Genomic DNA, 27,918 nt, shown 5'->3' with positions numbered 1-27,918 from the left:
CAATATTCTGTCTCCTGCGATAGCCATTCGTTAAACATTATTCACAACATGTATACATTAACAAATGGCTTGAAACTAGTTTACTGTGACTAGAACTTTGTTATGCGAGGTAAGCAGTTCAATGATGATACAACATGACAAAACCATGAGATCCCTAAACGTGGTTGGTGGCCTGGACATTATTTTAAGCGTTTTCTTGCTGAACCGTGGTTAAAAATCATTTTGGAAACCCTAATGCCCACAAGTATGGGATGATCACACTGACATTTTGAAACCTTGTGGATTTAGTAGTTTATTTGCGGTTGTGAACGATTATTCAGCATGGTGTTTCTAGATTGATTCACATATCTAAGGATGTCCACTGGAGTGTATAACAGCGCAACAGACTGACGACATATTTTAGATAAATCTATCATCACAATGAAGCGGTGCAGCAAAAATTGATACATTCAAAATGAACTAAAGTGTATATACATGAACTTAAAAGTGAATTATTTCCTTTCACTGCCACCAGCGTGGAAGGATAGACCTACCTTTTGTCGAGCACCTGGTATTATCACTATTTGATAGTGATTTCTTTACATATGCTTATGAGATACTCGTATACCTACAAGGATCTTTTATGAAAAGTAACTTATTACTTTAATTCACTACAAAAGTGAATGGCAAACATCAACTAAACACTATTTATTCAGTGTGAATCACTGTTTATTTCCTGTAAGTATTGGATCCAAAACAAACAAGGCAATGAAGGTGCCTCTTTATAACCTATAGTAAGCAAAATATGTAATAAAATGCGATACTGAATCATATACAACGTTAAGCCATGTCTATGTGTCCTTAAAAGTAAGGCACAACGAGAACACCAAAACACCGAACTAACATATATACCACTATATTACTTGGACGATCAAAGCTAATGGCAAACTTTGTCATTCATTATGTAGTTGCCTTTACTTCACATTTTGTGACATTTAAATATGTTTATCGACGAAACAACACGTTTTACGCTCAAATGATTGAACAATGTAAATTTACAGTCGCAACAACACACTTGGCTGCTATTACCGTAATGATCAGTCAGGTGTGTGTGTTTATGGACCGCACAGAGTGTGAAATAGCATAACTAGGGCTCACAGACATGTTTGTATATCAAGCAATCTGATCAATAGCTCATAATCGTGGACGATTATCGCCGGTATCAGTCTTAATGACTTTAGGAAGTTGATCCCTGTAAATAAGCCAGTGGTAACGCTGGACAAGCACAAATGGAAGGGTGTAGTCATATGAAAGTATGAGATTGAAATGTTAATTTTGGTAGGCTAGCTCACCTGGCAGGATCTCATTTCAGACTATAAGTGAACTCTTACAATGTTTTAAGCACTAAATAGGAGCGCTATAAACGGTCAAAAATTTTGCTTTTGGAGATCATTCATAGTCAGTCTCCTCGCATGTGCTCATCTGCTAAACAGGTAAGGTATCAACTTTTTGTAAACAAAGTTATTAAAAGGGGTCACAGAAATTTAGTACTATAAAATTTGTGTCAGTCACGTAAAGCCCATGCAAGTGTTGGAGATATAACATTATGTTGTGCTGTATAAGAAATAAATGACGTCAGGGAGTGCAGTGCAGGGAGAAGAAACCATGATGGGTGCAGTGTTTTATTTTATGATAAACAACGACCAATAATTATTATCGTTTATATTGCAAATTTGATATCAATATTATTGACAGCCTCTCGAAGAGTGATGATAAAATTGTGCAATTTTAAAATACGTTTACACATTATTCGATAATGATGACTCCCTCAATAAAATCCGACCACGGCAATATCGTTCATGTCCATGTTATGCACAGGTCGGTAGATCTCGTATACTCTTGCAATCGTAGAGTTGATTATCTTTACCTTTTTCCAAAAAAACCGATTGTCACGCTTTTGGGTGCCATCGTTGGGCGATCGGGTTTATCTGCGTTGTCCATCTTCATCCATGGGACACAAATCACTAGACACTCCGGATCCCCTCTCCATAATAACATCATCAAATATACGAACTCATCAAGTGATGAGCGCATGCTCGAATCTCCAGAAATGAGGTCATAATATAACAATGTGTTTATCGTGTAATACACCACGCTTTGTTCTTCATTGTCGTTTGTGTATTTTTGCGTAGCTATCTTTTATATGTCAATATAATGCAAAGCAATAATATATTGAATGATAGTGAGTGAGTTAATATTTAACGTCACATCGGCAATATTTCAACCATATCGTGACGAGAAGTAATACATTAATAACACATATATGTAGACTTCATAAAAACCTGTCACCAAAGGACAGTACAATAACTAGAATATCACAGAGTCTATTTAAAACTAGTGGAGGAAAATTCTAAAGCAGAAAGAATTAACAAAACAATATAAAAAATGGGCTAGAGATCGTCAGTAAGTAAAGGCAGATCACCATACCATGGATCATGGGGACTTACAGTGCCTTTGCTTCCTGCATGGACCCTGGTTGGATTTATATCATCCCTTCAGTCACAGGCGATACCTTACCAGTTAAGCCTAACATTAAAATGACGAAAATTCTACATGTTAAAATGCTGGCATGCATATAAATACTTCGAATGATGTGGGACTTACATACCCCCTTAGGGGAACAATAATTTTACCCTACTTCAACCCCCCTTGAAGGTACAGCCACTAACAATCAAAGTTATGAATTAGCACTACCAATATTTAAAACAATACTGTAAATACATCAAAATTGATGAATAAGTTATATTTCTTTTTAAAAACATAGTATTAAATGAGAATTAACTTTACTAAAAGGTCCTTGACTGTTTTGACACTGAAATATTTATCCCTTGTGATGGAAAGATCAATACAGTCAAGCAGGACATGCTTGACCGTGATTCTTTCATCACAAAGGATACAAAACGGAGGATCCTCACCTTTTAACAAATACTCGTGGGTATATCTCGAATGGCCAATATGACATCGTCGCATGATGACCTCTTCAAATCTGGACTGATAGCCCAAGTAGGTGTAACCAATATTTGGTTTCATTTCATGTAATTTATTGATACCTGCTTGGGCGTCCCATTTCTTTTGCATATTGAATGATAAAGGCAACTTCTATAAGATAACAGTCATATGTTGACATAAAAAATATACTATATGAAAGGTAAACATAATTTTCAGTTCACGCTCTGTGTTTTCCCTTCCAGTGATATCTTCACATCTGCTTCTTGTTTACTTGTTCCCATAGTCAGGATCTGAAACTGTATCACATGGAATGAAGACCCGGAAACTAATTTCAAAGTTGTCAAACGATGACAGGGTAAACGTGTTGTACACCAGGAAACAAGAGGAAACGTAGGTTTTTGAAACTTAAATCGCTTCTTGTGTACAATATATTCAATTCTTTTCAGGGGTATAAATATTCTAAAAATGGTTACCTCGAGATTGAACGCCGCTATTCTGATATGGAGATGCGTTGATGGACTCTGGAGGAGCTTCTGTCATGTCTTCGTATGTACTTGTCTCTGATTTGGGCTCGACTGAAACTGTGATTCGTAACACATTTGCAAAGAACAAATTCAAATGTTACACATCCTTGTAAACGTAACACAAAGTTGAATAGCACACCGATGATTTTTCAATACCTTCACTGAGTTTATCGATTGAGAACTGCTATAGTATATAGAATATCAAAGTATCCATCTACCGTTTGTATTTTCATAAATCTTCAACTGTGTGTAATGTTGTTTTTCCGACGCCTCTTTATCGCTTGGGTACTGAGCTGGACTGTTGACGTGATCTGTAACAAATCCATACGAACATACAATAACGGTGTTAGGGCGAAGTAGAAACAGTCATATTTGTGAACCAAACAATCTATCTGACGAACATTGCTGACTTCAACCTACCCAAGGATGAATATCCTATGTTTTCCATTTCTTCTATTTCGGGATTCCTTGTGCTACAAAAGTAAAGTGAGGTCCGTATATGGCATTTTATAATGGATAGGAACATCTTCAATATATGATTTGTTTTGTGATTTTAGAGGACATCTACCTTATTACAAAAGAAATTATTTTAAAACGTTTTATTCATACATTTAGTCTACCTTTTTTGTGAAGCAGTTCCTGCAAAGAAGAGAATGCATTATATAATACCCTGTAATGCACACATTAAACATGTTGCAAAGGGATAATATGAAATGTGAAACGTTAATGACTTAATACAAGAAACATCGTCAATTTCTGCTATTATTAATTCCATATACATTCCAAAACTGTATGTGCTCATTCTGAGTCAGTGATGATTTTGATTCGTACATAACTTTCACGCATATCATTCATGTATATCTACTGAAGGCACACTGAAATGAAATATCGCCACACCATCTTTTCACTCAACTTGCAATACTGTTGTGAGGTAAACATGATATTTAACAACATACCTTTCAAAATGTTTCCAAACCTGAACCCCTTCCTATAGAGGACAGTCAGAACTAGTCCTTCAATCAGCAAGGTAAGAAGGAGGGTTCCTATCGTACTTCCTGCTATTACACCTGTGATGTTATATTCGGCATTGAGTGGTTGCTGTCTCTTTGGACCTGCAGTATAAAATGAGTATTAAATGAAATAAGTATTGACTTCTTTTTTACTGAACACAGACTTTTGTATTTTGATCATGTGATGAGCTTGATAAAGGTGCCATTTACATAAAAAAGGCTTTATACTCCAAACTTAACTGAATGAGGGGGAGTTACCAATTGTACCTACCAATCCCTCCATAAAAAGATAAAGGTACTCACAGCTAACATTGAATGTCCTGACATCAGATTGGTTGTATCCTCCATGTTGCCATGCCCCCTGACACTGACACTGCTGACTGTTCTGACTCCTGCTGACAGTGAAGGAGAGAGTAGATGTCCTGGTCTGACCACTGTCACTGATCGATGCTGATCCAGTGCCGGGACAGGACCACGTGATAGTAGCTAGAGGATTTCCTCCTGTCACCGAGCAGCTGATTGTCTCTGGGTCTCCTTCAAACATCAGAGTCTGAAATTCTGTGATGGAAGGAGGGGCCGGCGGTGGGTCTGAAGCAGGAACAGCCATGATAGTAACTATATAGAGAAATACATAAAGCAGTGGAGAACATGACACTATCTGGAACATTTTACAAACTGGCTTAGTTAGTGTTATCCACAAAAAAGAAGTCCTTTCATCAAACAGTGTTCACTATACATTTAAGAGTCGGTGATTATATTATCTTTATATATCACTTTGCTCGCTACCTATGTTTAACAATGATCTACAACCTTCACATGTGCTTCAAATGAAAATCTGAACTGCTCTTAACATACTGAGCACACTAATGAACACTCACACTTGACATCAAGTGATGCAGAACCAGTCTGGGTTTCTGATGTTTTGGTGTTTCTGACCTTACACCTCACTGCGGTCCTGTCTTTAGTTGGGCTGAAGGTGAGGGTTTGGGACCACCATGTAGAAGATCCTGTCACAGGCCCTGTGCTGCCACCTACAGGTGTTCCATCAATGTAGTCCCAGGTGAAGGTCATGTTGGGATAAGCGGTGACCGTACAGGTCAAGGTCAGGTTTCTGTTCTCTAAAGCTACAGTGTTGTCTGGCTTTGTCACATCCACCTGCTCTGGTCCGACTGTAATACAGAACAGTTACCTGTGACACCAGTGTTAGCTTAACCTCTTACTGCATTTGTAGTACTGCTTTGACAACATATAATATCCGATATAGTATGATTTGAACCTACATGAACACCTACATCTATTACTATTCATCGTAGTTCAGTCTCATGAAGGAGTTGATCTCCTCAATATAAGATTGACTCGCTGTCGAGCTGACGAAAATACTCACTTTTCACCAATGATATTTTGTCTTGAGTGTCATATTACTGGATTGACTAAATGACTCCCTGACTGCAAACAACTGTATCCTCTCAGTGCGACAATTAGGCAATGGCATGTGTATAACAGTAGTTATTTATTGATTGACTGATATCACATGAATGATATACGAATATCTAACATCAGAGAGCTACTTACACCACACTCCCATCCGGGCACTGTCAGACTGTACTGGGGAGGGGGTGTGGATGTTGGTGGCTCTACAGTAGACTGTGTGGCCCAGGTCACTCCTGACAGGGATGATGGTCACGGTACTTGTTGTCTGGACAACACCTGATTGGGATGTGTGACCACTGGATATCCCACTTGCCAACGGAACACTGTTCTTGTACCACGTGACAGTAGCAGCAGGGTAACTGGAAGAGGTCACACAGGTCAAGGTCAAGGGTTGACCCTCAGCAGCTCCCACTTCCTGGTTGGCGGATGGGATGGTTGTGAGAGACACGCTGCTGACAGCAACTGCATAGAAATTGAATTAATCACAACCAGTGTATACACCTGTCATATTCAATAACGTAATGTCGAAGGCATAAAGGTAACTATCTACAATATTTATGATGTGGAGGGAACATTGCTATTATATTACTTACTGTCAGGATAGGAATACGTGGAGTTGACACTTGTCTGTGTGTTGGATGCCTGGCAGTAGTACAGGGAGTTCCCACTGTTGCCTGTCAGCTGGTAGTTGATGGTGGCTGTCCAGCCAGTGTATCCCTCCACTGCTACTGGGCTGGTGGCCACACTGACCCCGTCTCTGTACAGCGTTATGGACGGCGGTGGATTGGAGACAGCAACACAGGATATAGACATTGTAGTTCTTGTGATGGTAACATTGCTCAGAGGAACTGAAATAATAACATAGTTTTATAAAGTGTTGGTATCTATTTAAGACGACGGTGGGTTGGAGACTAGTGCATGTGACACTGATTACTGGAACTGAAATATCAACATAGTTTTATGAAGTATTGTAATGAGTTGGAGAAACAGGTGATATATGTTGTAGGTCTAGTCATGGTAACAATGTTCCGGGAACTGACATAATAACATAGCTTTATCTTTGGTGTATCTATGTAGGATGGTGGGGCGAAACTGCAATATCAGTGGTTCATATTGGGAAAGGGAGGTCAGTCTAATTTCTCCGTTGTTTTCGTATTTGCGAGTAATGGCGTCACCGACGCTTTGCGTTGTTGGTCCAGTTATAAAATGCCCAGCATATCCCTACGTTAAAACGTATTCTTAATTAAATGTTTAAATGCATTATATTTATGTTTCCATCCGTACATCTTCTAAGATTGGTTTAGTGCTGATAACCATTTTCTAAAATGTGGGCCCACATCTTTTCCGTCATCTTTGGTGACCTAAACGAGTGGGCCCACGTTTGTATTTCGCCTAGTTTCGTTAGGTTGTTTCGTTAGTTCTGATAATCAGTTCCCAAATTGTGGGCAGACGTTCTTTCGTCATATTGCTTGCAACAGGAGGGACCACATTTATTATTCGCGAAATTCTACTGAAATATTGATAATCATGGGCCTACAGAGTTCCCGTCATATATGGTGATCGAAACAAGTGGGCCCATATTTGAATATCGCCTAGTGGGTAGACGTTCTTCCGTCATAGTGCAACAGGAGGGACCACATTAAAAAATCGCTGAGCTTCATTAGCTTGGCTTACTTATAACCATTTTCTAAAATGTGGGCCCACATTGTTCCCGTCTTATAGTGATCGAAACAGGTGGGCCAACATTTGTAAATCGCTGGGTTTCATTGAGGAGAAGTCATTTAGGCTAGTGGGCTCACATTTGTCATTACTTTGCATTGGTTTGTGACATTATATATTATTCATATTTTGTAATATTGATGGGAAATATCTTTATAAATCATTTCATGTGACGTTAATTCTACGAATGGCACAAAAATCTTTGATGTTTGAATAACGTCATCATAGGTGACCACACTAGTTTTACAAAAATAGCTACAATTAAAGCAATAAACTTAAATCTACTTCAAATTAAATTTACAGAGGCAATACCACGCATTCTACTTTTTTCAGTATAACACATAAATCTAATCATAAGTGTTGGTGGCGATATAAGCCTGAAAATATGGCAAACGGAGTTAGCTCCCTTCTCGAACCACCAATAACGCGGTTTAGCCGATGGTGGTGATGGTCACCTGACATACTTACCTGATACATCCATTTGTATATGGTTACTCCCTGCATACTGATAGTCATACTGTAGTTTAAGCAAACGTCCACAGAACATACTTACCTGATACATCCATTTGTATCGGGTTACTCTATACATACTGAAAGTCATACTGTGGTTTAAGCAAACATACACAGAACATACTTACCTGATACATCCATTTGTATATGGTTACTCTACACATACTGAAAGTCATACTGTAGTTTAAGCAAACATACACAGAACATACTTACCTGATTCATCCATTTGCATCTGGTTACTCCCTGCATACTGATAGTCATACTGTAGTTTAAGCAAACCTCCACAGAACATACTTACCTGATACATCCATTTGTATCGGGTTACTCTATACATACTGAAAGTCATTCTGTGGTTTAAGCAAACATCCACAGAACATACTTACCTGATACATCCATTGGTATCGGGTAAATTTATACATACCGATAGTCATACTGTAGTTTAAACAAACATCCACATAACATACTTACCTGATACATCTTTTTGTATCGGGTTACTGTATACATACTGAAAGTCATACCGAAGTTTAAGCAAACATCCATAGAACGTACTTACCTAAAACACTTATGTTTAGTTGGCTGCTAGGTCTGCCTCCAAACTGATAGTCACACCTCCAGCTGAGTCTGCCTCTGTCGTACACGGTGTTGTTGATGGTGAGGGTGTAGTTGGTGGAGCTGGGGCAGGAGGTGATGTAGTCAGTTGGGAGAGAAGGGGAGGTGGAGCTGCAGCTACCCTGGCTTACTCTGAATAATGTAGTTCCATTCTGCCACACTATAGTTGTATGTGAAGCTTCTCCTGTGTAACACATCAGGGTACAGCTTCCCCCTGCCTGCACAGATCCCCCACATGATGACATCAGCTGATAGTTTTGGGCAGTAACTGAAACCGTAGTAAATATGTTGTGAGATGTTACATTGAGGTTCACAGAACGATGTCTAACCCGATGTTCCGAGATATTGACATAAGCTTTATGCTTGTAAGCTACTTGAAAATAACAACTTGCGAACAAAATCAGAATGGCAATAAAGGACTATTATAGGCAAAAATATCTGCACTCCGCTTTTCCACTTATCTGACGGATTCAACTGCTTTTATCTTTTACTACACGTCTGATGTCTCATTCATACACGGTTTGGGGCAACATGTGGTTCAGCTGTCTACGACACCCCAATTTGCTCTGTAGAGTTGCCTCCATTTGCCGTGCCAGAAACATATGATCCTGGGTTCGAATTCCAGTTCACCCTCAATATGTCTCCTGGTTTGTCAGCACCACACCTACGCTCGTGGCTTTCACCAAAGTGAATGCGTAAGACATACATTCTGGCTTTCCTCCTTCATCAAGCTGACACGCTGATCTGTAAGTGAAATACTGTTCAAACCAGCGTTAAACCAAACCGACTAGCTGATTCTTTATAATTATAAACAATTATCGTTATCCCGTTTCATGTGCAGATAAATAAAGCATGCTGTTAGGACCTGACAAAACTAACTATTTCTACATAACGAGATTGTCATTGTTTTATTCCTTTGTATGCCTTATGTTCATAACTAGTAAACCACATGTATATACCACACTCTTTATTATCAACATGGGGCACGGGTGGCCCAGTCGTCTAAGGCGCCGCGATTCGCTGTGCAGAGTTGCGTCCCTTGGGCACGCCAGAAACCTATGATTGTGGGTTCGATTCCCGGTTCGCCCCGATTATGTTTCTAGGTTTGTCAGCACCATACCCTTGCTCGTGGGTTTCACCGAAGTGGTAAACGTCTGAGACCTGCATCACTCCGGGCTTTCCTCCCGAATTAAGCTGACACGCCGTGATGTCACTGGAAAGCGGCGTTAAACCCAACTCACTCACTCACTCACTTTATTATCAACATGCGGAGGTAGATGTACATAACTGCAGGCGTGTCCTTACGCACTGACATATACGTGCAGTCTACTTCCTGGTTCTATTTTCAGCGACTGTTTATGTGGGAACTGAGTGTGAGATTCATTTCGTTACCCCTAATGCAATAATATTAACACACATAAACCACAAGCAGTCAGATAGTGTACCTACCCACGTGTTTGTGACATATGTCCACCAAGAGAGCTCCAACTGTGAGGATGAGACGGGTGTACAGCATGCCCATGTCGGCTGTGTGTGAAACTAGGTCGGGTGTCACACGTAATGTATATTGGCGCTGAACTACAGGGTATATTTACTTCCAGGTTGCCTGTACTGACTAAAGTAGACGTGGTATAGTTTTTAGTTTTATACATGAAAGCAGTGTGTGAAACAAGGTCGTGTGTAGGAAATAGATACTGGCGTTGAACTACAATCTATATATACACCCGGCTTGCATGAACAGGCTTATGTAGACATAATATAGTTCTTAGTGTGTATTAGTTCAGAATATCTATATATTCACAGAATTATTTATGTCACTCAGACGTTCACCCATTAAACTAGGCCGTGTGTTACACATATCAGATATTGTCACTTGGTAATTGTGTGAACTTACTGATTGTATGGGTCTGTGTAGACATGAAATAGTTCTCAGTTTGTATTCATTCAGAATTTCTGGATATTCATTGCATGGTGACTCAAACGACTTGGACAACCACGCAACAAACTAGCAGGTAAGGGTGCTGGGGCACAGCGTATACGTATTGATTGTAGGTGTCTGTGTAGACGTGTTACAGACGAGTACTCATTAATGTTATAACCAAGAAGGTGGGGAAGTTATACTGCTGTGCGGCGTCAGGCAACAAACTAGCAGGTATTGGTGCTGGGACACAGTGTATACGTATTGATTGTAGGTGTCTGTGTAGACGTGTTACAGACGAGTACTCATTAATGTTATAACCAAGAAGGTGGGGAAGTTATACTGCTGTGCGGCGTCAGGCAACAAACTAGCAGGTATTGGTGCTGGGACACAGTGTATACGTATTGATTGTAGGTGTCTGTGTAGACGTGTTACAGACGAGTACCCATTAATGTTATAACCAAGCAGGTGGGGAAGTTATACTGCCGTGCAGCGTCAGGCAACAAACAAACGATTACTTTGTTTCTGCAATTTGCGTGAGTGACGTGTGCTACCGGTCGATCAGGGCTTTTTGGCGCACACCTTGTGTCATCACTGATTTTCAGTAATCCATTCAAATAATTTTCCGCTGCTATTTTGCCTTTTACGCCTCGAGGAATTTGGTTTGCAGATAATCGAGACTGGTTATGTTCTTGCGTTGACGTTGTATATCATACTATTCTCCTTTGTCTTAAAAGGGGCTGCGCACAATTTTCAATACATCAGCCCGGAATGTTGTTGCAGGAAGGAGAACAAACTGTGTCAGTTACACATGTTTATGTAAATGAATAAATAAACAAATAAACAAACACACAAACAAGCAAACATATAAATACAGTTTAGCCTATGTATTCATACACTGGTTATTGAACAAGTGAAATGTGTAATCTTGATCATCTGGCCACTGAAATCATTTTCAGAATGACACTGGCTATATGTTATGAAACAACATAGCAATGCTGACCTTAAGAGGTGACTCGAGTATATGGAGTTATCCAACACGTGGACCCACTGAACACATTACAAACTATGTTACATATCTTTCTTCAAAGTCAGGGGCGGTCGGGTAGCCTAGTGGTTAAAGCGTTCGCTCGTCACGCCGAAGACCCGGGGTCGATTCCCAACATGTGTACAATGTGTGAAGCCCATATCTGGTGTCCCCCGCCATGATATTGGTAGAATATTGCTAAAAGCGGCATAAAACCATACTCACTCACTCACTTCTTCAAAGTCATGGTTAGCATAAGTCACATATCGGAATGTTTGATTTCTATAAACTGACATCAGTGTGTGCATTAGAACTATCGCCTGGGTTTGTGGGAAATATTGTAAATTTACAGAAGCAATATTGTTCACATGTGAGCTTTATTCAAAATAGTTATTCAGTATTCATAATCTCGGAAAAGCATGAACAGAGTACCTGTTTGTTTCATAATCAATATCATATTTCTGAAATCAATGAAGTTATATTCGTTTTTTTTCCCTCCTCAGTTGTTTCAGCTGAAGATACCTGGAAAACACGTCTGTCATCACAAACACAAAACTACTGCCACGATTATTTGGCAATGGGGCAACCCATATAAAGTCAGCTTTTGAATCCTCCAAATCATCGTCCTCTTCTCAGTCATCCTCATCCGAGCCTTTCATCTTTTCTAGATCTATATGTGACAATAAACCACTCATCACTGATTTAGTCCTTATGTTCACAAAGCCAATGGCCCCACTGTGCATGTTACTGTTGTTACATTTGTCGTTCGTCTGACTTGGAAACAAATCTATCCAAATGTTATATCCCACCTACAGGTTATAACATCCGTACATTCAAGAAGAAATCAATGTTTCCAACACACACCACAGTTTTAGTAATGTGCCCTGTAACCACATCAACTGATAAAGAGGCAGTTTATAGCAATGTAAACATCACAGTGAGAGTTGTGGTAGGCATTGCCACTTGTGTGATATTCGTGTTTTTTTGTTCTGCCTCTGTGATCTAATGGTCAGAAGGTCTGCCCAGAGAGCGGAAGGTCTGTGGTTTGATCCCTTGTCGTGCCATACCAAAAAAACTTTTAAAAATGGAACTTGTTGTTACCCTGCTTGGTGCTCGGCATTTAAAGATAAAACAAGTCCTTGTCGGTGGCTCAGAGGCAGGATACTGTTTCTGAGTGGGGAATCCATGTTAACACAAGGCAGTGTATCTCAGTGGGCTGTCAATGGCGGTCTGTAGTTATGACTTGTACAAACAAGTATACACATACACACTCTTTACTCACACAGGCATATACTTAAACACGCACACACGCTCACACACGCACACACACACGCTCGAATGCACGTCGCTAAATAACGGCAATACTACTGCGACGTCAAACACCAGTTCACATCACCTCACCTCCTGAATTAAGGTGAATTATTTATCATATTATTGCAGTACTGGCATCTGGTTAAGTGATGACATTACCTGACTTTATACGACTGTATGTTAAAACTAAAAACAAAACCTGGCTGATCAGGCTTCCTCGTTTAGGTTCAACAACATATGCTGCTTCGCAACATGTAATAGAACCAGGTTAAAGTCCCAGAAATCTGACACTGATAACAATATTTCAACTAAAGTGTTTCCATTATGTTAACGTTATCATCAAAGTGTTTTGTCAAATTATTTTGAAATATGTTTATTTGCTATTTGACATATTCAGTGACAAAGGCAATACATATACCGACATGAGCATAACAAACAAAATTTGACTGAGCTCCTGTAACTGTGCTTTTATCGAGCAAACATAAAACAATGTAATGAAAACGTGAAGTGAGTAATAACTTTTGTTGTTTGATTGTTGTTTAATGCCGCACTCAGTAATATTCAAGTTATATAATGACTGTTTGTAAATAATCGAGACTGGACTGGACAATCCACTGATCATGAGCACCGATCTAACCAACTCAGCGAGCATGACCAACCGATTCCGTTAGATGCTTCTTATAACAAATGTAGTCGCCTCTTACAGCAGGCACGGGTTGCTGAAGACAACCCCGGATCTTCACGGGTCTAACGATGTTTTGACTCAAAGGAAAGGAATGTAATATATTGCACGTGTTCCTTGGTCTGTAACTGGATCTGATATAATGATGTCTTCCTTCTTTGTTACTTATTGTCATGGTCAGGACCTGAAAAGTATAGAACTACATGTAAGTAAACACAGATTATATGACAGGTTTCATATCACTCACAATAACATGAAATGCTAAACGTGTCACATTAGGATAGAAAAGAAGACATATGCTTCTGTTTAATTCTTCTGTACATGCCCACAGTTTGTCCATGGCAATGACATACGATTCCAACCAGCAAGAGTGTTTCATGTTTTGGTTACCTTGAGAATGTGCTCCAGTGTTCTGGTATGGAGATGGTTTGATGGACTCATAGGTCACAGGGGGAGTCTCTGTCATGCCTTCATAGGTGCTTGCAACAGCTGCAGCATCCGCTGAAGATATAATTCATTACGTATTACAACAACAAATCCGAATCACAACTCCCTTCTTCTAACTATCACTTCAATATTACCTTCACTGGAATGCTTAAACTTATACAGTACCTAGGAAAAATGCAAAATCTATATCCACCTTTTGTATTCTCATAAATCTTCAACTGTGAATACGGTTGTTTTTCTGATTCCTCCAAATTTGAATACTGGACTGGACCATTTATTTGATCTGAAACAAAACAATGTGAAAATATTGTATTGACTTCAGTGCAAAACAGTTCCATACATAATGGTAATTTCAGCAAAAGGGAAACACCCAGTACCTTGTACATACCTAATGATGAATACCCTCTGTTGTCCATTTCTACAGTTTCAGGATTCCTGCTGCTGCAAAAATAATAGGTCGATTTCTAAAAACACATAGTGTAATGTAGTGATTAACTTCAGCATGCGATATACGTTTTTAGTTGTCTTGTTATTACTCTTTACCTTATTTACTATTTTCACATATTCCGTACGATGTTATCTTTAACTTTGACATTTATAGTACCTTTTTCGTAATGCAGATTCTGGAAAAGAAAAATAGCCACATGGTACATAATGTTAAACACACATCACACATGACAACAAAACTCATCATTCATAAAGGAAACCTACAGTGGCAAAGATCAAGTAAAGTGTAAACGACTGCATATTAACATATAAATAGCAACCTTTAATCAAACATGTGTTGGGACCAATGTGTCCTTTCTGTCAACATTAATGTCGAATACATGCAAATTAGGAAATCCTAGGCCTGACAATCATTCAATCAAAAGCATTAATCAATATCATGGATAATCACTATGCAATTATTCCTGTTGACAATCATTTTACAATGGAATGTTAACTGTATACCTGTCAAAACATGCCCGAGCCTAGGTCTGTAGCCCTTTCTGTACAGTACCATCAGAACAATTCCCCCGATGAGCAGGGTAAGAAGAAGGGTGCCTACTGTGGATCCTGCTATTATCCCTGTACACGAACATGGAGTTTCGAGTTTTTGCTGATTTGGTGGATCTACAATGTAAAGGAAATTAATATCAGACGAAGTGCTAATCCGCGTATGTCATTCTAAACGGGTGAAAGGGTATTCGTTTCCAGATTCCTACTTTCAAAAATACTTATTGGTGATTGATGGGTAAGCGCACAGAATACATAGGTTCGAATCTGAACATATGTGTAAACCTGATGTCTCGTATTGTTTATACTGACATTGCTAAAAGATATGTAGGTCACAACTTATTGACTCAAACCCATATACACATGTTCACGTTGAATGAATAGAACCCTTGACAACTTCATTAGATATAAGGAACATTACTTAAAGTACTTCAAAATAAGACATAATTCCAGTATCAAAAGGACGAGTTATATTTTTCCACATAAACAGGGAAAAAGTAAAACTTCAAAATACAACATATCCTTGTATATAAAAGTCTTTATTGTGATGAGTTGTTAATTACATTTAACTGATAATCAGATTAAACAATTTGTGATTCTACTTGAGTGACACATACCTCCAGTAGTCCTAGTTTCTACTAATACATATCTGTTAGAATCCACATAGTCATTTCTAGCATGTAGTCGAAAGATGTGAATATCTCCCGGTGTAAGCCCAGTCACTTCCACTACCATCATCTTGCCGGTGTCTGCATAGGTCTTGTAGACAGTCCAAGTTCTTGTAGCAAACTGACGATACTCAAGCAGAAACGTCTGAGGGTGTCCACCATTGAAACCAGGCAGCCAAGATAACCATACCGACGACGTTGTTGCATTATCCAGGTCTCTAAACTGTGTAGGTATCTGTGGTGACCCTGACAACAAATTAATATGAAAAGGAATGCTGTAAATGCTTTATCAGAGAATGCTGTAATATTAAGCTCTTTATTTGTACAATGAAGATGTAATGATTAAACAACAGTCAGAGAAAGGTATTGGATTATATGAACAAGTGCATCCTGAAATAGTGAATGATAAATCAGAATGTCGCAGCTCACCTTCAGATACTATGCTGACTGTGTATGTCACTGAACTGCTTTCACCGTTGTCCACTGTAAGGCTGTAGTCCCCGAAGTCCTGCTGTTGGAGGTTAGTAAGGTGTAGTATGGCAGTGACTGAGATGTCTGAGACAGGGCTGGAGGAACCAGTGAGGTCCTGGCTGGTGCTGGTGGTTCTACTCCAGGTGAATGTAGGAAGGGGGTAGGCCAGGACCAACACAGACACAGCCACGTCACCACCCTGTCTAGAGGCGTACTTGAGTTGCTTGGCAACTGTCCCATCTAGTCGAGAGGCACCTGGTTAAATGTAGACAACATATGCAATGGCGCTGGAACAAATAATATATGTTTAGGGCAGAATATGATGATGATCAAATTTATCGATTATGTAGAATTATTCATCAGGAACCTTACTGTGATACTTCAATTTTGCAGTATCAACATTAGAGACATGATAACACAAATATACAAGCATATGTAGGCCTACTATTTACTCAACAATGTTATTATCATAGAGAAATTTGTGACATAAACAATCAATGGACATCATCACAACACTACCAGCCGAACAGAATATCCAAACAGATTACATTTGATCAGCAACTCCAGCTGCTGGCTGACAGGTGCCCCGATGTTGTTAGTGGCAGTAGAGAAGTAGTTCCCTCTGTGTCTACAGTCTGCTGACTCCAGTCTATATTCTGCTGTCAGGGAGTTATCTGCCCTTGTCAACTCCTCAGTTCCATTCAGTAACCTGATGACTGACCTTGGGTTACTATCAATCTGGCATCGTAACGTCACCGGATCAGACTCGTTAACTGTCAATGTACCGCTGAGTGAGTTGGCGGTGAACATGATTACAGTTGCTGGGTCTGAAAAAATAAATATAACTCGTTGTATGTTTGTCATGGAAGGTATTGGCTGTACATGGGACTTGCTTGAAGAGTATACCATAGTAAATGTGTGACAGTTAGCGCATGCGCTAACACATGCATTTTTTTAAAGAGAGTGCTTAAGAACGTATACGTTTATCCACAATATTAACCTAGAAAGACGCCAAATACAAATACCATGAATATAGCATGCTAAACTTAAAACTGAACATTGACGCTATAGACTAAATACTTACATTGAACATCAACACTGACTGTATCACTGTCACCAGTGTAGGCTATATACTCTTACACTGAACATCAACGCTGACTGTGACACTGTCACCAGTGTAGACTATATAGTTACACTGAACATCAACACTGACTGTAACACTGTCACCAGTGTAGACTATATACTCACACTGAACATCAACACTGACTGTGACACTGTCACCAGTGTAGACTATATACTTACACTGAACATCAACGCTGACTGTAACACTGTCACCAGTGTAGACTGTATACTTACACTGAACATCAACACTGACTGTAACACTGTCACCGGTGTAGACTATATACTTACACTGAACATCAACACTGACTGTGACACTGTCACCAGTGTAGACTATATACTTACACCGAACATCAACACTGACTGTAACACTGTCACCAGTTCAGACTATATACTTACTCTGAACATCAACACTGACTGTAACACTGTCACCAGTGTAGACTATATACTTACACAGACCATCAACACTGACTGTAACACTGTCACCAGTGTAGAGTATATACTTACTCTGAACATCAACACTGACTGTAACACTGTCACCAGTGTAGACTATATACTTGCACTGAACATCAACACTGACTGTAACACTGTCACCAGTGTATTCTATATACTTCCACTGAACATCAACACTGACTGTAACACTGTCACCAGTGTAGACTATATACTTACACTGAACATCAACACTGACTGTAACACTGTCACCAGTGTAGACTATATACTTACACTGAACATCAACACTGACTGTAACACTGTCACCAGTGTAGACTATATACTTACACAGACCATCAACACTGACTGTAACACTGTCACCAGTGTAGACTATATACTTACACTGAACATCAACACTGACTGTAACACTGTCACCAGTGTAGACTATATACTTACACAGAACATCAACACTGACTGTAACACTGTCACCAGTGTAGAGTATATACTTACTCTGAACATCAACACTGACTGTAACACTGTCACCAGTGTAGACTATATACTTACACTGAAGGTCAACACTGACTGTAACACTGTCACTAGTGTAGACTATGTACTTACACTGAACATCAACACTGACTGTAACACTGTCACCAGAGTAGACTATATACTTACACTGAACATCAACACTGACTGTAACACTGTCACTACTCCCGTGTGTATTAGAAGGCTGACATCTGTAGGAGCCTGTCTTAGATCTGTCAGCTTGTCCTAGACTCAGAGTGGCTCCACTGCTGAAAGATGTTCCATTGTGTAACCACCTGTAGCTACAGCCGGGTCTACAGAGGGCGGAGCACGTGATTGATGGAAGAGCCTGGTGTTCTGTCACAGTGTAGGAGGAGGCGGAGGGGGTCAGGGAGATCTGGTAGGGCCCGTCTGGAATACATGGCGCTGTGACACTGATACCGTGATACAAGATACAGATATACGAGAACACACACGTGGTAAACAATGATGAGTTCATGATATTCAGAAAATCACTTTGAAACCTATATGACAACAGAGCGTGTATTTTATAGCAGCATGCACATGGATGAGCTATTGTTTAAACGTTCCACTGTTTGATGTGGCTATCAAAATATAATTGTTCAATATGATATATAGATATTTAATACATTATTTGTTCATGGCTATTACATTTTGTGTATGTTCAAGGCGACAGGCTGTGAGAAAAAAAAAATATCGGGAAACTTGACTGTAGTCTGTTGATGTCTATATTTACAAATAAGCCAATTCTCCATTGAAACACAGGTGATGCTGGCAAATGGTCAAGCTCCCTTTGTGTCCGTCAGTCTATATATCCAAACTCGTTTCAGAGTATGCTAGGGTGTTTCGAGAAATGAACAACGCATCAGCAAATCGATGTTGTCATGTTGCCTATGCGATTGTACACGAGTCAGCAGGTAGTTTCGAAGGTATGGGGAGAGGTGAAATGGCTTTAACATCCCGTTAAAGGCTATTGCACTTTTAGAGCCACGTGCACGTGCATGTGTGTGGCTGATTGTACAAGTCGGACTAATGCCAAGTTTAACATGAATACCTCACTCTGAAACATCTGAGTCGACCAGTCGATGTTTTAGGCCCCTTAATGACGAGCGTCAGGCAAAGTCAAAGCAAGTACTATCTTTAAACGCATTTTGGTACGACGAAGCCGGGAATCGAACCATAGACCGGCGGACGTTCCATCAACAAGACCAAGGAAGCGTCTTTTAAGTAATTAAATTGATTGTAATAAGTGTATGGCATTACCAATAATGGTGCACTAAGACAGGGGATTGCATCGGATCACATTTTTAGTTGCTGTCCATTTTGTCCATTGGGCCTACTCTTATTTGTAAAATGAAGTTCAAGGTCGTAAGTATGATGCATTTTGTGATGATGGTTCGACATAACGTTTTGTTTATTAGTGATGCTCTGGCATTTTATTCTGCCACAGTTTTTGTAATAGTGGAATAAGAATGTACCTCTCCATTTCAAGCGTATTTATTCCCAAAAGACCCTGCAAAAGATCATAAGCGACTGCAAAACCCCATGGACAAATTCAAATATTTATGTCAATAATACAGCCAATTTTCAGACGAAGCATTTTATGCCTTGCTTCGTGAATTTTAATAGTTTCTTTCTTGAATAGGCTATCCGTCTGGTAGCAGAGTAAACATTGTGTACAGTTGCAATGGGTTACGGACGCTTCCGTTCCAACGATCAGCTGATGACTACAAATAGTCCCGTTCGGATATGATGTTATTACACAGTATGCAATACAACTATTTGTTTATTAAATTGTGATATCTCCAACGTGTACATAATAAATTCATATTACATTATATTATTATATTTTTTTAAACATTTTGTTTTAGTAAAACACGTTTATGACAGACTAACCTAAGGTTAGACACTTCTGCATACAGGGGAAACATGTAGCCTGTGAAGGTTCGGGGAGCCCATGTGGACCACAAGAGTGAGTGAGTGAGTTAAATCTAACGTCACATCGGCAGTATTTCAGCCATATCGTGACGAGAAGTACGTTAATAATACATATATTTAGACTAAATAAAAAGCTGTCATCGATGGACAGTACAATAACTAGAATATCACAGATCCAATTTAAATCCAGTTTAGAATATATAAAAGCCATCAGTATCAGTGAACAACACAATATAAAAATGGGCTAGAGATCGTCAGTAACTAAAGGGAGATCACCATACTAGGGACCATGGGGACTTACAGTGCCTTTGCTTCATGCATGGACCCTGGCAGGATTTATATCATCCCTTCAATCACTGGCGATAGTTTACCAGTTAAGCCTAAGATTAAAATGACAAAAATGCTACGTTTTAAATGTCTGGTATGCATAAAAATACTTTGAATGATTTGGGACCTACATACCCTCTCAGGGCGACAATAATTTTACGCTACTTCGTCGAAAAAGTAGTTCTTATTGCTGTTTGTGTTTTATTATTGTATGTTTGATAGCTGTTCATTTTGGCCAACGATGATTGAGCTTTACATGAATCCGTAATGTGTTTACAGTACTCACACTGAGGCTCCATGTTGTACCACTGGCTACACTCTGACTCCAGACCCTGACTTTCTCTGGCTCTACATCTGTAACCGTGACTGTCCCGGGAACTCACTGTGAAGGTGTAGGGGGAACCAGGGGAGGTAACTCTGATGTCAGTGTTGTCACGCTGCCAGGTGTAGGTCAAGGTCAGCCCATGGTCAGCTGGGACAGTGGTAGAGGTGGAGCTGCAGGTCAAGGTCACTTGCTGGTTGTAGACAGGAGTTGTTGACACAGGATGGCGAGGAGTGATGGGCTTGCCTTTCCAAAGAGTTCATATATAAGAGTTCAAGGATCTCTCTGTATATATATAGTTCTAGAGTGAGTGAATGAATTAGTGGGTGAATGCGTGAGTGAGTGTATGAGTGTGGTTAATGTTATTTTAGCAAAATTCCACTAATAACACGGAGGGGTTAATACAAATGGCTTTCTCATATTTTACACAGTTAGAGAGTCGAATCCGGGTCTTCCACGCGCCATGTTATTTTGTTAACATTTACACCAGCTTTAAGTCATATAATCATCTTCATACTGACAAAATGTGATACATCTTAAAAGAAAAGCATTTGTAAGAAGGTTACTTTTTCTACACTTAAAACCATGTTGAGATCTAACAGTACAAACGGGATATCAACAACCATGTTAGGATCTAACAGTACAAACGGGATATCAACAACCATGTTAGGATCTAACAGTACAAACGGGATACAACAACCATGTTAGGATCTAACAGTACAAACGGGATATCAACAACCATGTTAGGATCTAAAAGTACAAACGGGATATCAACAACCATGTTAGGATCTAACAGCACAAACGGGAAATCAACTACCATGTTAGGATCTAACAGTATAAACGTGGTATCAACATCCATGTTAGGATCTAACAGTACAAACGTGATATCAACAACAATCACACACACAGAGGCTACGTGATTGTTTGGTTAACTATACCTTACACAAATTACTCTTTTTTTAAACGCGAATTGCCAAAAACCAAAATGCATCCCTCTTAGTCCAAAGACCTCTATCCACGCCTGATTAATACAACTTTAAGTTACAGATGGCACAGTCGTCTGTAGCAGAGCAGTTCGTGTCCCGAAGTGATGACCATGGTGCAACTGAAAACACGTGTGTTTTTTTGTTCCAGAAGGAAATACATTTATACACATTATTTGATTTTATTTAAAACGTGCACTGCATTTGTAGTGACGGGTTGAACATGTATATTTTATGAGCGCAATGCACAGTAAGAGGTGCGTCATTTAGGCGTGCGAGACAAAATGACCGTGGGTTGGAATCAAATATTCACACTGATTACGATTTTTTGCTCTCACTCACATGTCCTTGGGGATTAAACACAATTTGTAAAGATTTAGGGTACGTCCCCCCACTTTAATAGTGTTAGCTCACTAATATTAGTTTCATTCATCAATGGGCAAGCTTGTGTTCGAGATCAGGTTGTCTTTTTGCCTTGACTACATGTAACCATTTTACTGGTGGGAGATGCGCTAACACCAAATTAAGCTTTGCTGTTACGTTTGTCTTCAATTCCAGCACTACAAAGTCGCAAATATCCTTCTGGCATCAGTACCACTTATACCAGTGTTGCCTTGCAGGCGACATTAATCTCCGATGCATTCGTTTGTTACCTGGGAAATCTATTAGAATTATTAGAGAGGAATGATGGGGTACAAAAACAAAATCGTTACTTGCAGGATCAGGAGATCCCTGACGGAAGTCACGTGATGAAATGTTGTTTAAATTTTCAAACTGCTCTGATTGGTGTATGTTTATTGAAAAGAGGATTGTTTGGGGGTTACCTTAGTGTTGAGCGTAAACGAGTTTTCACTTTGCTGTTATGTGATGAACAATGTGGTACAATCCACCAATTGGATGAAACTATGTAGATCATGTAGTTTGACGTAGATTTACGGAATGTAACATACAGACACACAAATAGACAGGCAAACACGCACGCACACACGCACGCACGCACGCACGCACGCACATACATATTCTGTATCCCTGAATGCAATCAGACTGTCATTTAGATTTCAGATATTGTTGCCCACTAATGGCAGCGATCATGCGTTACCGATATTGTTTTGTGCGTTTACGTACCTCTTTACAAAGATAGAACGAAAGATACTTAATGTTTAAAGAAAATTATGGTTTTGATAATCGATTAGGTATATAGATAATAAATATCAAAGTGCTGGCTTGACTAATCTGTCAAATTAGGACTACAAGGTGTGTATTCAAATACACGGACGATTATGTTTACTTTACATTGTTAGGGTATCTGAATATGTATATTGGATATTTAGAGGGCTAAACTATGGTTACCGTCAAAACAGCAACTGATTAAATTGCCGCTCACCCAGAACAACAAGTTTCTGTCCACAGTTCTGTATCACAGCAGTAGCCCCTCCAGCCCCACACGTGTATGTCCCTGCATCTGATGTCTGGATGTTGCTGATGGTGAAGGTGACATTCCTGGCTGCTATGTTTCCCTGGTACACCAGTCTACCTCTGTAGTTGGACAAGACAACAACTGTCCCAGTACTTGCCACTATGAACACAGCAGCACCAGCAGGAGTGACAGTGTAGAAACTGAGACCTGACCCCAGACCTCCCTGTGGAATCTCCCAGCTGAACCTGGCTGTGTCAGACACTGCAGACAACACTGGACGGGCACTGGGGGCCCCTGACACAACACCTGCAGGAAGAAGATACTTGGATATCTAGAAGTATCACCGTACTAAACAGTCACGTTTTGTTTGACTTGTTCTGATGATTAAACTAGGAGGTATTTCATTCATCTCTAGTATGTAAGCTAATTACTGTTAAATTACCAATCAACACAAAACCGAAAAAACTATAGTAAATTACAATTACAGTTATCACACTTATACGAATTACATACCTGCAATCGCATATATTATAGAAACAGCAGCTATCTTCACCATGCTTGTTGTCTGGCACCTCGGTGAACCTGGAATGAAGGTCCATCGTCTATCATGCATTTCATGCAGGTTCGAGTGTCCATGAGCTACGTGTATGAGATTACCGCCTTCGTGGCCTAGTCGCTCGAATATGTTCAAAGATGGTCCTTGTGTGTACCCTGCATGGCGCTCGGCATTGAACGAATAAAATCGGCTTGGAGTCAATATACTGGGTCTGAGTTGGGTATCCATGATGACACAGCTGGCTAGCACTATGATATCTATTAATCCAGAGTAGTTACACACACGTACCCACACATACGTTCATACACCAATACACAAACCTACACAATACACACACGTACCCATATACACATACTCACACGCCGCTGTCAACCCGTCTGAAAGACAATTAAATTAAATAATATGTTTATCAGTTTTGTAACACAGATTGGTAGGATCAAGGGTGAATATCTCCAAAATAGCTTCGATTTTCCGGCGCCAACTTGGATTCTCTAGCCTTGACAAAAAGGCAACTATTTACAATATTTCCTTTGAGGCCATAATTGGACATGTACTGAATATAAATATCAAAAACATGTAAAAATGTACATCTGAATCCAAAGTACACCTTTTGTCCTGCGTTCACATTATAAACAGACATATTTGCATACTTGTGTAAGCAGACCGCCTCAGTGGTCTTGTGGATAAAGCGTCTGTCCGGACGAGAGATAGACACACTAACACACATATTAAGATATGTACACACGTGTATGCACGTCGCTATCAGTGCAGTAGCCTTGTAACCTTGACCACGATGTTAAAACTAATTTTACCAGACCTCAATTCACTTGTTTAAACAGATACATGTGACTATCGTGTGAGGGCCTAAGGCTCCGAAACTCTGCAAGCTGTAAGACCACAAAACCCATGGCACTCGAATCGTATCAGCATGTGTTCACTTACTATATATTACCTGTCAAGATATGTGTTTTTATGAGCCCTTCACGTACATATAACTCATACATAGGCGACACATATAGTGCTGGCACGTGGCCAGCAACTCGCAGAGGGCAGCTGGAGACTGCATTCGGCAGCTAGATTCCTGAGAGTGACAAGGTCTTCGGTCTTGCTCAAAACTCAAAATACACGTGGCATGTGACTTTGTTCGAAACACGCCTCTGTTCCTCCAACAATAAATGGGTACCCGGTAGGCTGAGATGTTCATTTGACTGTTAATCTTCTAATGCCATAGACGCAGTTTGGGTTGTATACTTCCCAGGGGGCTGAGAATGAAAATCGATTTCACACTGATCTATTGATGGTAAATAATCTAGCGCTTTGAGCGTGCTTTAAATGTGAATTGGGAGTAGTTTAGATAAGCACATTATTATGTGCAGATGTAGGCCGCGTCAAAGAGCGCGAGTATATCGAGATGTTGTGGATGATTACTCTATATTATGTCATGCAGAAGAAGCGTTCACACGTGGTGATAACAGTAAACATAGACACAGAATATGTCATGTGGTAAGCCTGGAAATATAGCAGAGTACATACCTGCTGAGGTTTCAAGTTGCCAGACACAAATTGTTGCTACAGTCGTCGTGTGTGACCGGGTAGCTCAACACGGAAGTAATATACAAGGTCGTGTTTACATGTATACCATTAGCTTTAAACTAGTTCAGTAGTGGCTAAATATAGCCGATCAATCTACGTCATATGGGTTTCAGATTCAGTGTTAAATACATATACAGCGGCTTTGTTAAAATCTGAACTGGTGATAGCAAATTAGATCCGTCAAAATGTAATCTTCCAAAAGGAGGGGAAGGGGGTATTCGAAAATAACAGATTATTGCAGAAATACAAATATGTATCGCGTGATGGTAATGAATGGATAATACACATGAAGGAATAAGGAAGCTGGAGTTTGCGCTGATTTGATCAATGATGGGTCATGGGCCATGCTCCTCCCATTGTCTGAGCCAGTTCGGCTAATGTAGAGGTTTTCCTCTGACGTCTGACACCTGATATGTCCCAGACGTGCTCTATGGGTGAAAGGTATAATGGCTAGATCGTTGCATTCTAGTGAACTATTGACGCCAGTATGTTGTCTCAGTAGTACTGCCAAGTGACCCTTTCATGGACAATACGCAATCAAAGTCTGTGTGAAATGGCTTCTGAATTTCCAATATGATGCTCAGTAATTCACTATGGCCATCACCGTATTGTGCATTCTGTGGATCGTACATGTATCTACTGTTGTTGACGGGAGACATGGGTGACTGTCACGGCTCTCCTTGCCATGGGTAAACTCTAATATAGAAGGGTTGGCAATAAAGAAGACTTAGATCCCTCTGCCCAACAGGTACACCGCCCCTGGTTGTTAGCTATAAATTGTAAAACAAACATATTAACAGATTCCGCCGACACACTCGTAATATTCTCATATTCTCCTGCTCCTTTCTAAAACACCTCTTCTTGACAACCGAACTGATCTGGTTTAGTAGGATAAAACTGTACCATTGCATCCCAAGTAAGTCAGACATTAAAAGGAAACATTTATAAGTCGGTTGCACTGACAAACACACCAGGATAAATAGAGGTTATCACGCATGTTTGTTTGGGGATGTAAATATCCTGCAATAGGAAAAAACATTGTGACAACTGATCCTGCTAGGCGTTAACATTTTATCATCCTTGTTTGACATAAAATTGAGGTTGGGGTAAAGAGCAAATGACCTCACTTCATTTGGAACAAAAGGTTTCACAAACATGATGATACAAAAATACTTCCTAAAATTGTTGGGGTACACAAGATACCACATGTCCACTGTACATAAAAGTAATGCCTTAAGTCATTGGACAAATATAGTTTATATAATTACTTCTAATATATTTAGACTTTGAAACACATTTTGTTACTTTATAGTATAGTACCCAATGTATATGCAATTGTAGACTGTCACACACACACACACACACACACACACACACACACACGCACGCACGCACGCACGCACGCAAGCACGCACGCACGCACACACGCACGCCCGCATGCACGTCGCAAAATAAGTGCAATTATCTTGGAGGCGACGTTAAATCTAAAGTCTTACTCCTTTCGTGTTATACATCAGTGTGATGTTATATCAAGAATTGAGAGAAGAAATACAGTATGCTATAAGGACTGGGCACAAAAACAAAATATATAAAGGATGTAAAGAAATGTAATACTATTGCTATTGATTATTATCACCATTTCATATTAAGCTGTAAACGTAGATGTTCAGGGGAGGTGTATTCTTTTCGACTCTAATTGATGACGTTGATGTTGAAACGTCTGTCTGTAATGGCGATAATGGTGATAACGATGGTGCAGATAACAATGGTATTTATGAATTAACGTGGCATTTTACTGTTACAGAATTCTCTAAGTGTTCACATAACATAAAGCATATCTTGAACAACTTGTGACAATAATACTACAAATATGAGTAATATACTCTTCAAAAAAAGAAACGCAATACAAATAAGTTTGGCCATAAAAGCATCATAAGGGGACCATGGGGTGCAAAACGAAGAGGTTTAATGTGTTTTAGTGTCAGTGACAAATTTCCAGATCAAAATAATCTCAACAAGGACATGCAAAACATAAGTCGGGAAACATGTACGATTCGGAAAAAAAGCCACTGACCAGATACATTGACTAGATGCAGGGAGTTGTGAAACAAAGGATTTTAGCTGACGACCCTGGGTATACAAGTGACCAGATTAAAGGTCTGGGAGGAGAGAGTTTAGACCTGGCCTGCGACTGTAACACTTTATTTGTTGTCTAAATAAACAGTTGTGGACCCTCAGGGGGACTTGTGTTGTTCATGTCGAAGTAACCGCTTAGATTATCCAACTCTAAGTGTGATACAAGATTTCTCCTCTGTCGAGTAGATGGAAGAACACGGGTCTACAGACGTCGGGGAGAACGCTTCCCCGGAAACTACGTACG

The 27,918-nt window shown here is 39.7% G+C and overlaps 2 protein-coding genes across 4 annotated transcripts in view; both read right to left on the bottom strand.

Moving 5' to 3' along the window:
- LOC124127346 (protein turtle homolog B-like) overlaps window positions 1-25,542 on the bottom strand; it is a 278,974-nt gene extending 253,432 nt beyond the window's left edge. The window contains exons 1-8 of the mRNA XM_048385060.1: window positions 25,479-25,542; window positions 23,903-23,971; window positions 23,357-23,695; window positions 20,954-21,235; window positions 18,532-18,792; window positions 16,860-17,138; window positions 16,270-16,566; window positions 15,790-16,086 (exon numbers count right to left, since the gene is read on the bottom strand). Coding sequence (XP_048241017.1) covers window positions 15,790-16,086; window positions 16,270-16,566; window positions 16,860-17,138; window positions 18,532-18,792; window positions 20,954-21,235; window positions 23,357-23,695; window positions 23,903-23,945 — 1,798 coding nt within the window. The 5' untranslated portion in view covers window positions 23,946-23,971; window positions 25,479-25,542. The remainder of the gene's footprint in view (window positions 1-15,789; window positions 16,087-16,269; window positions 16,567-16,859; window positions 17,139-18,531; window positions 18,793-20,953; window positions 21,236-23,356; window positions 23,696-23,902; window positions 23,972-25,478) is intronic.
- LOC124125796 (V-set and immunoglobulin domain-containing protein 10-like) lies at window positions 696-10,361 on the bottom strand. 3 transcript variants are annotated; one of them, XM_048385054.1, is made up of 12 exons: window positions 10,241-10,361; window positions 8,736-9,059; window positions 6,547-6,801; window positions 6,095-6,415; window positions 5,401-5,691; window positions 4,826-5,110; window positions 4,469-4,624; window positions 4,133-4,151; window positions 3,933-3,985; window positions 3,731-3,823; window positions 3,462-3,569; window positions 696-3,284 (listed from the first exon to the last, which is right to left on the bottom strand). In XM_048385054.1, exons 1-12 carry the CDS (start codon window positions 10,311-10,313, stop codon window positions 3,256-3,258), a joined length of 2,007 nt encoding a protein of 668 aa, XP_048241011.1. In that variant the 5' UTR covers window positions 10,314-10,361; the 3' UTR covers window positions 696-3,255. The 3 variants fall into 3 exon arrangements, 2 of the variants coding, with proteins under 2 accessions (XP_048241011.1, XP_048241012.1); XM_048385055.1 differs by having other exon boundaries at window positions 3,462-3,563; XR_007218542.1 differs by lacking the exons at window positions 696-3,284; window positions 3,462-3,569 and having other exon boundaries at window positions 3,808-3,823; window positions 4,122-4,151.
- Window positions 25,543-27,918: the final 2,376 nt, after the last annotated feature.

Source organism: Haliotis rufescens, unplaced genomic scaffold (assembly GCF_023055435.1).
Source record: "Haliotis rufescens isolate VD_foot unplaced genomic scaffold, xgHalRufe1.0.p SCAF_53, whole genome shotgun sequence".
Taxonomy (NCBI): domain Eukaryota; kingdom Metazoa; phylum Mollusca; class Gastropoda; order Lepetellida; family Haliotidae; genus Haliotis; species Haliotis rufescens.
This window is presented reverse-complemented; position numbering and strand designations above follow the sequence as displayed.

Bases quoted from the DNA above. Each gene is read 5' to 3' on its own strand.
- LOC124125796 (XM_048385054.1), bottom strand. From the start codon at position 10,313: ATGGGCATGCTGTACACCCGTCTCATCCTCACAGTTGGAGCTCTCTTG. The intron at 5,692-6,094 runs GTAAGTAGCTCT...TCTGTATTACAG, and splicing joins TGCCCGGATGGGAGTGTGGT to TCGGACCAGAGCAGGTGGAT. The intron at 4,625-4,825 runs GTGAGTACCTTT...TTTATACTGCAG, and splicing joins CAGGACATTCAATGTTAGCT to GTCCAAAGAGACAGCAACCA.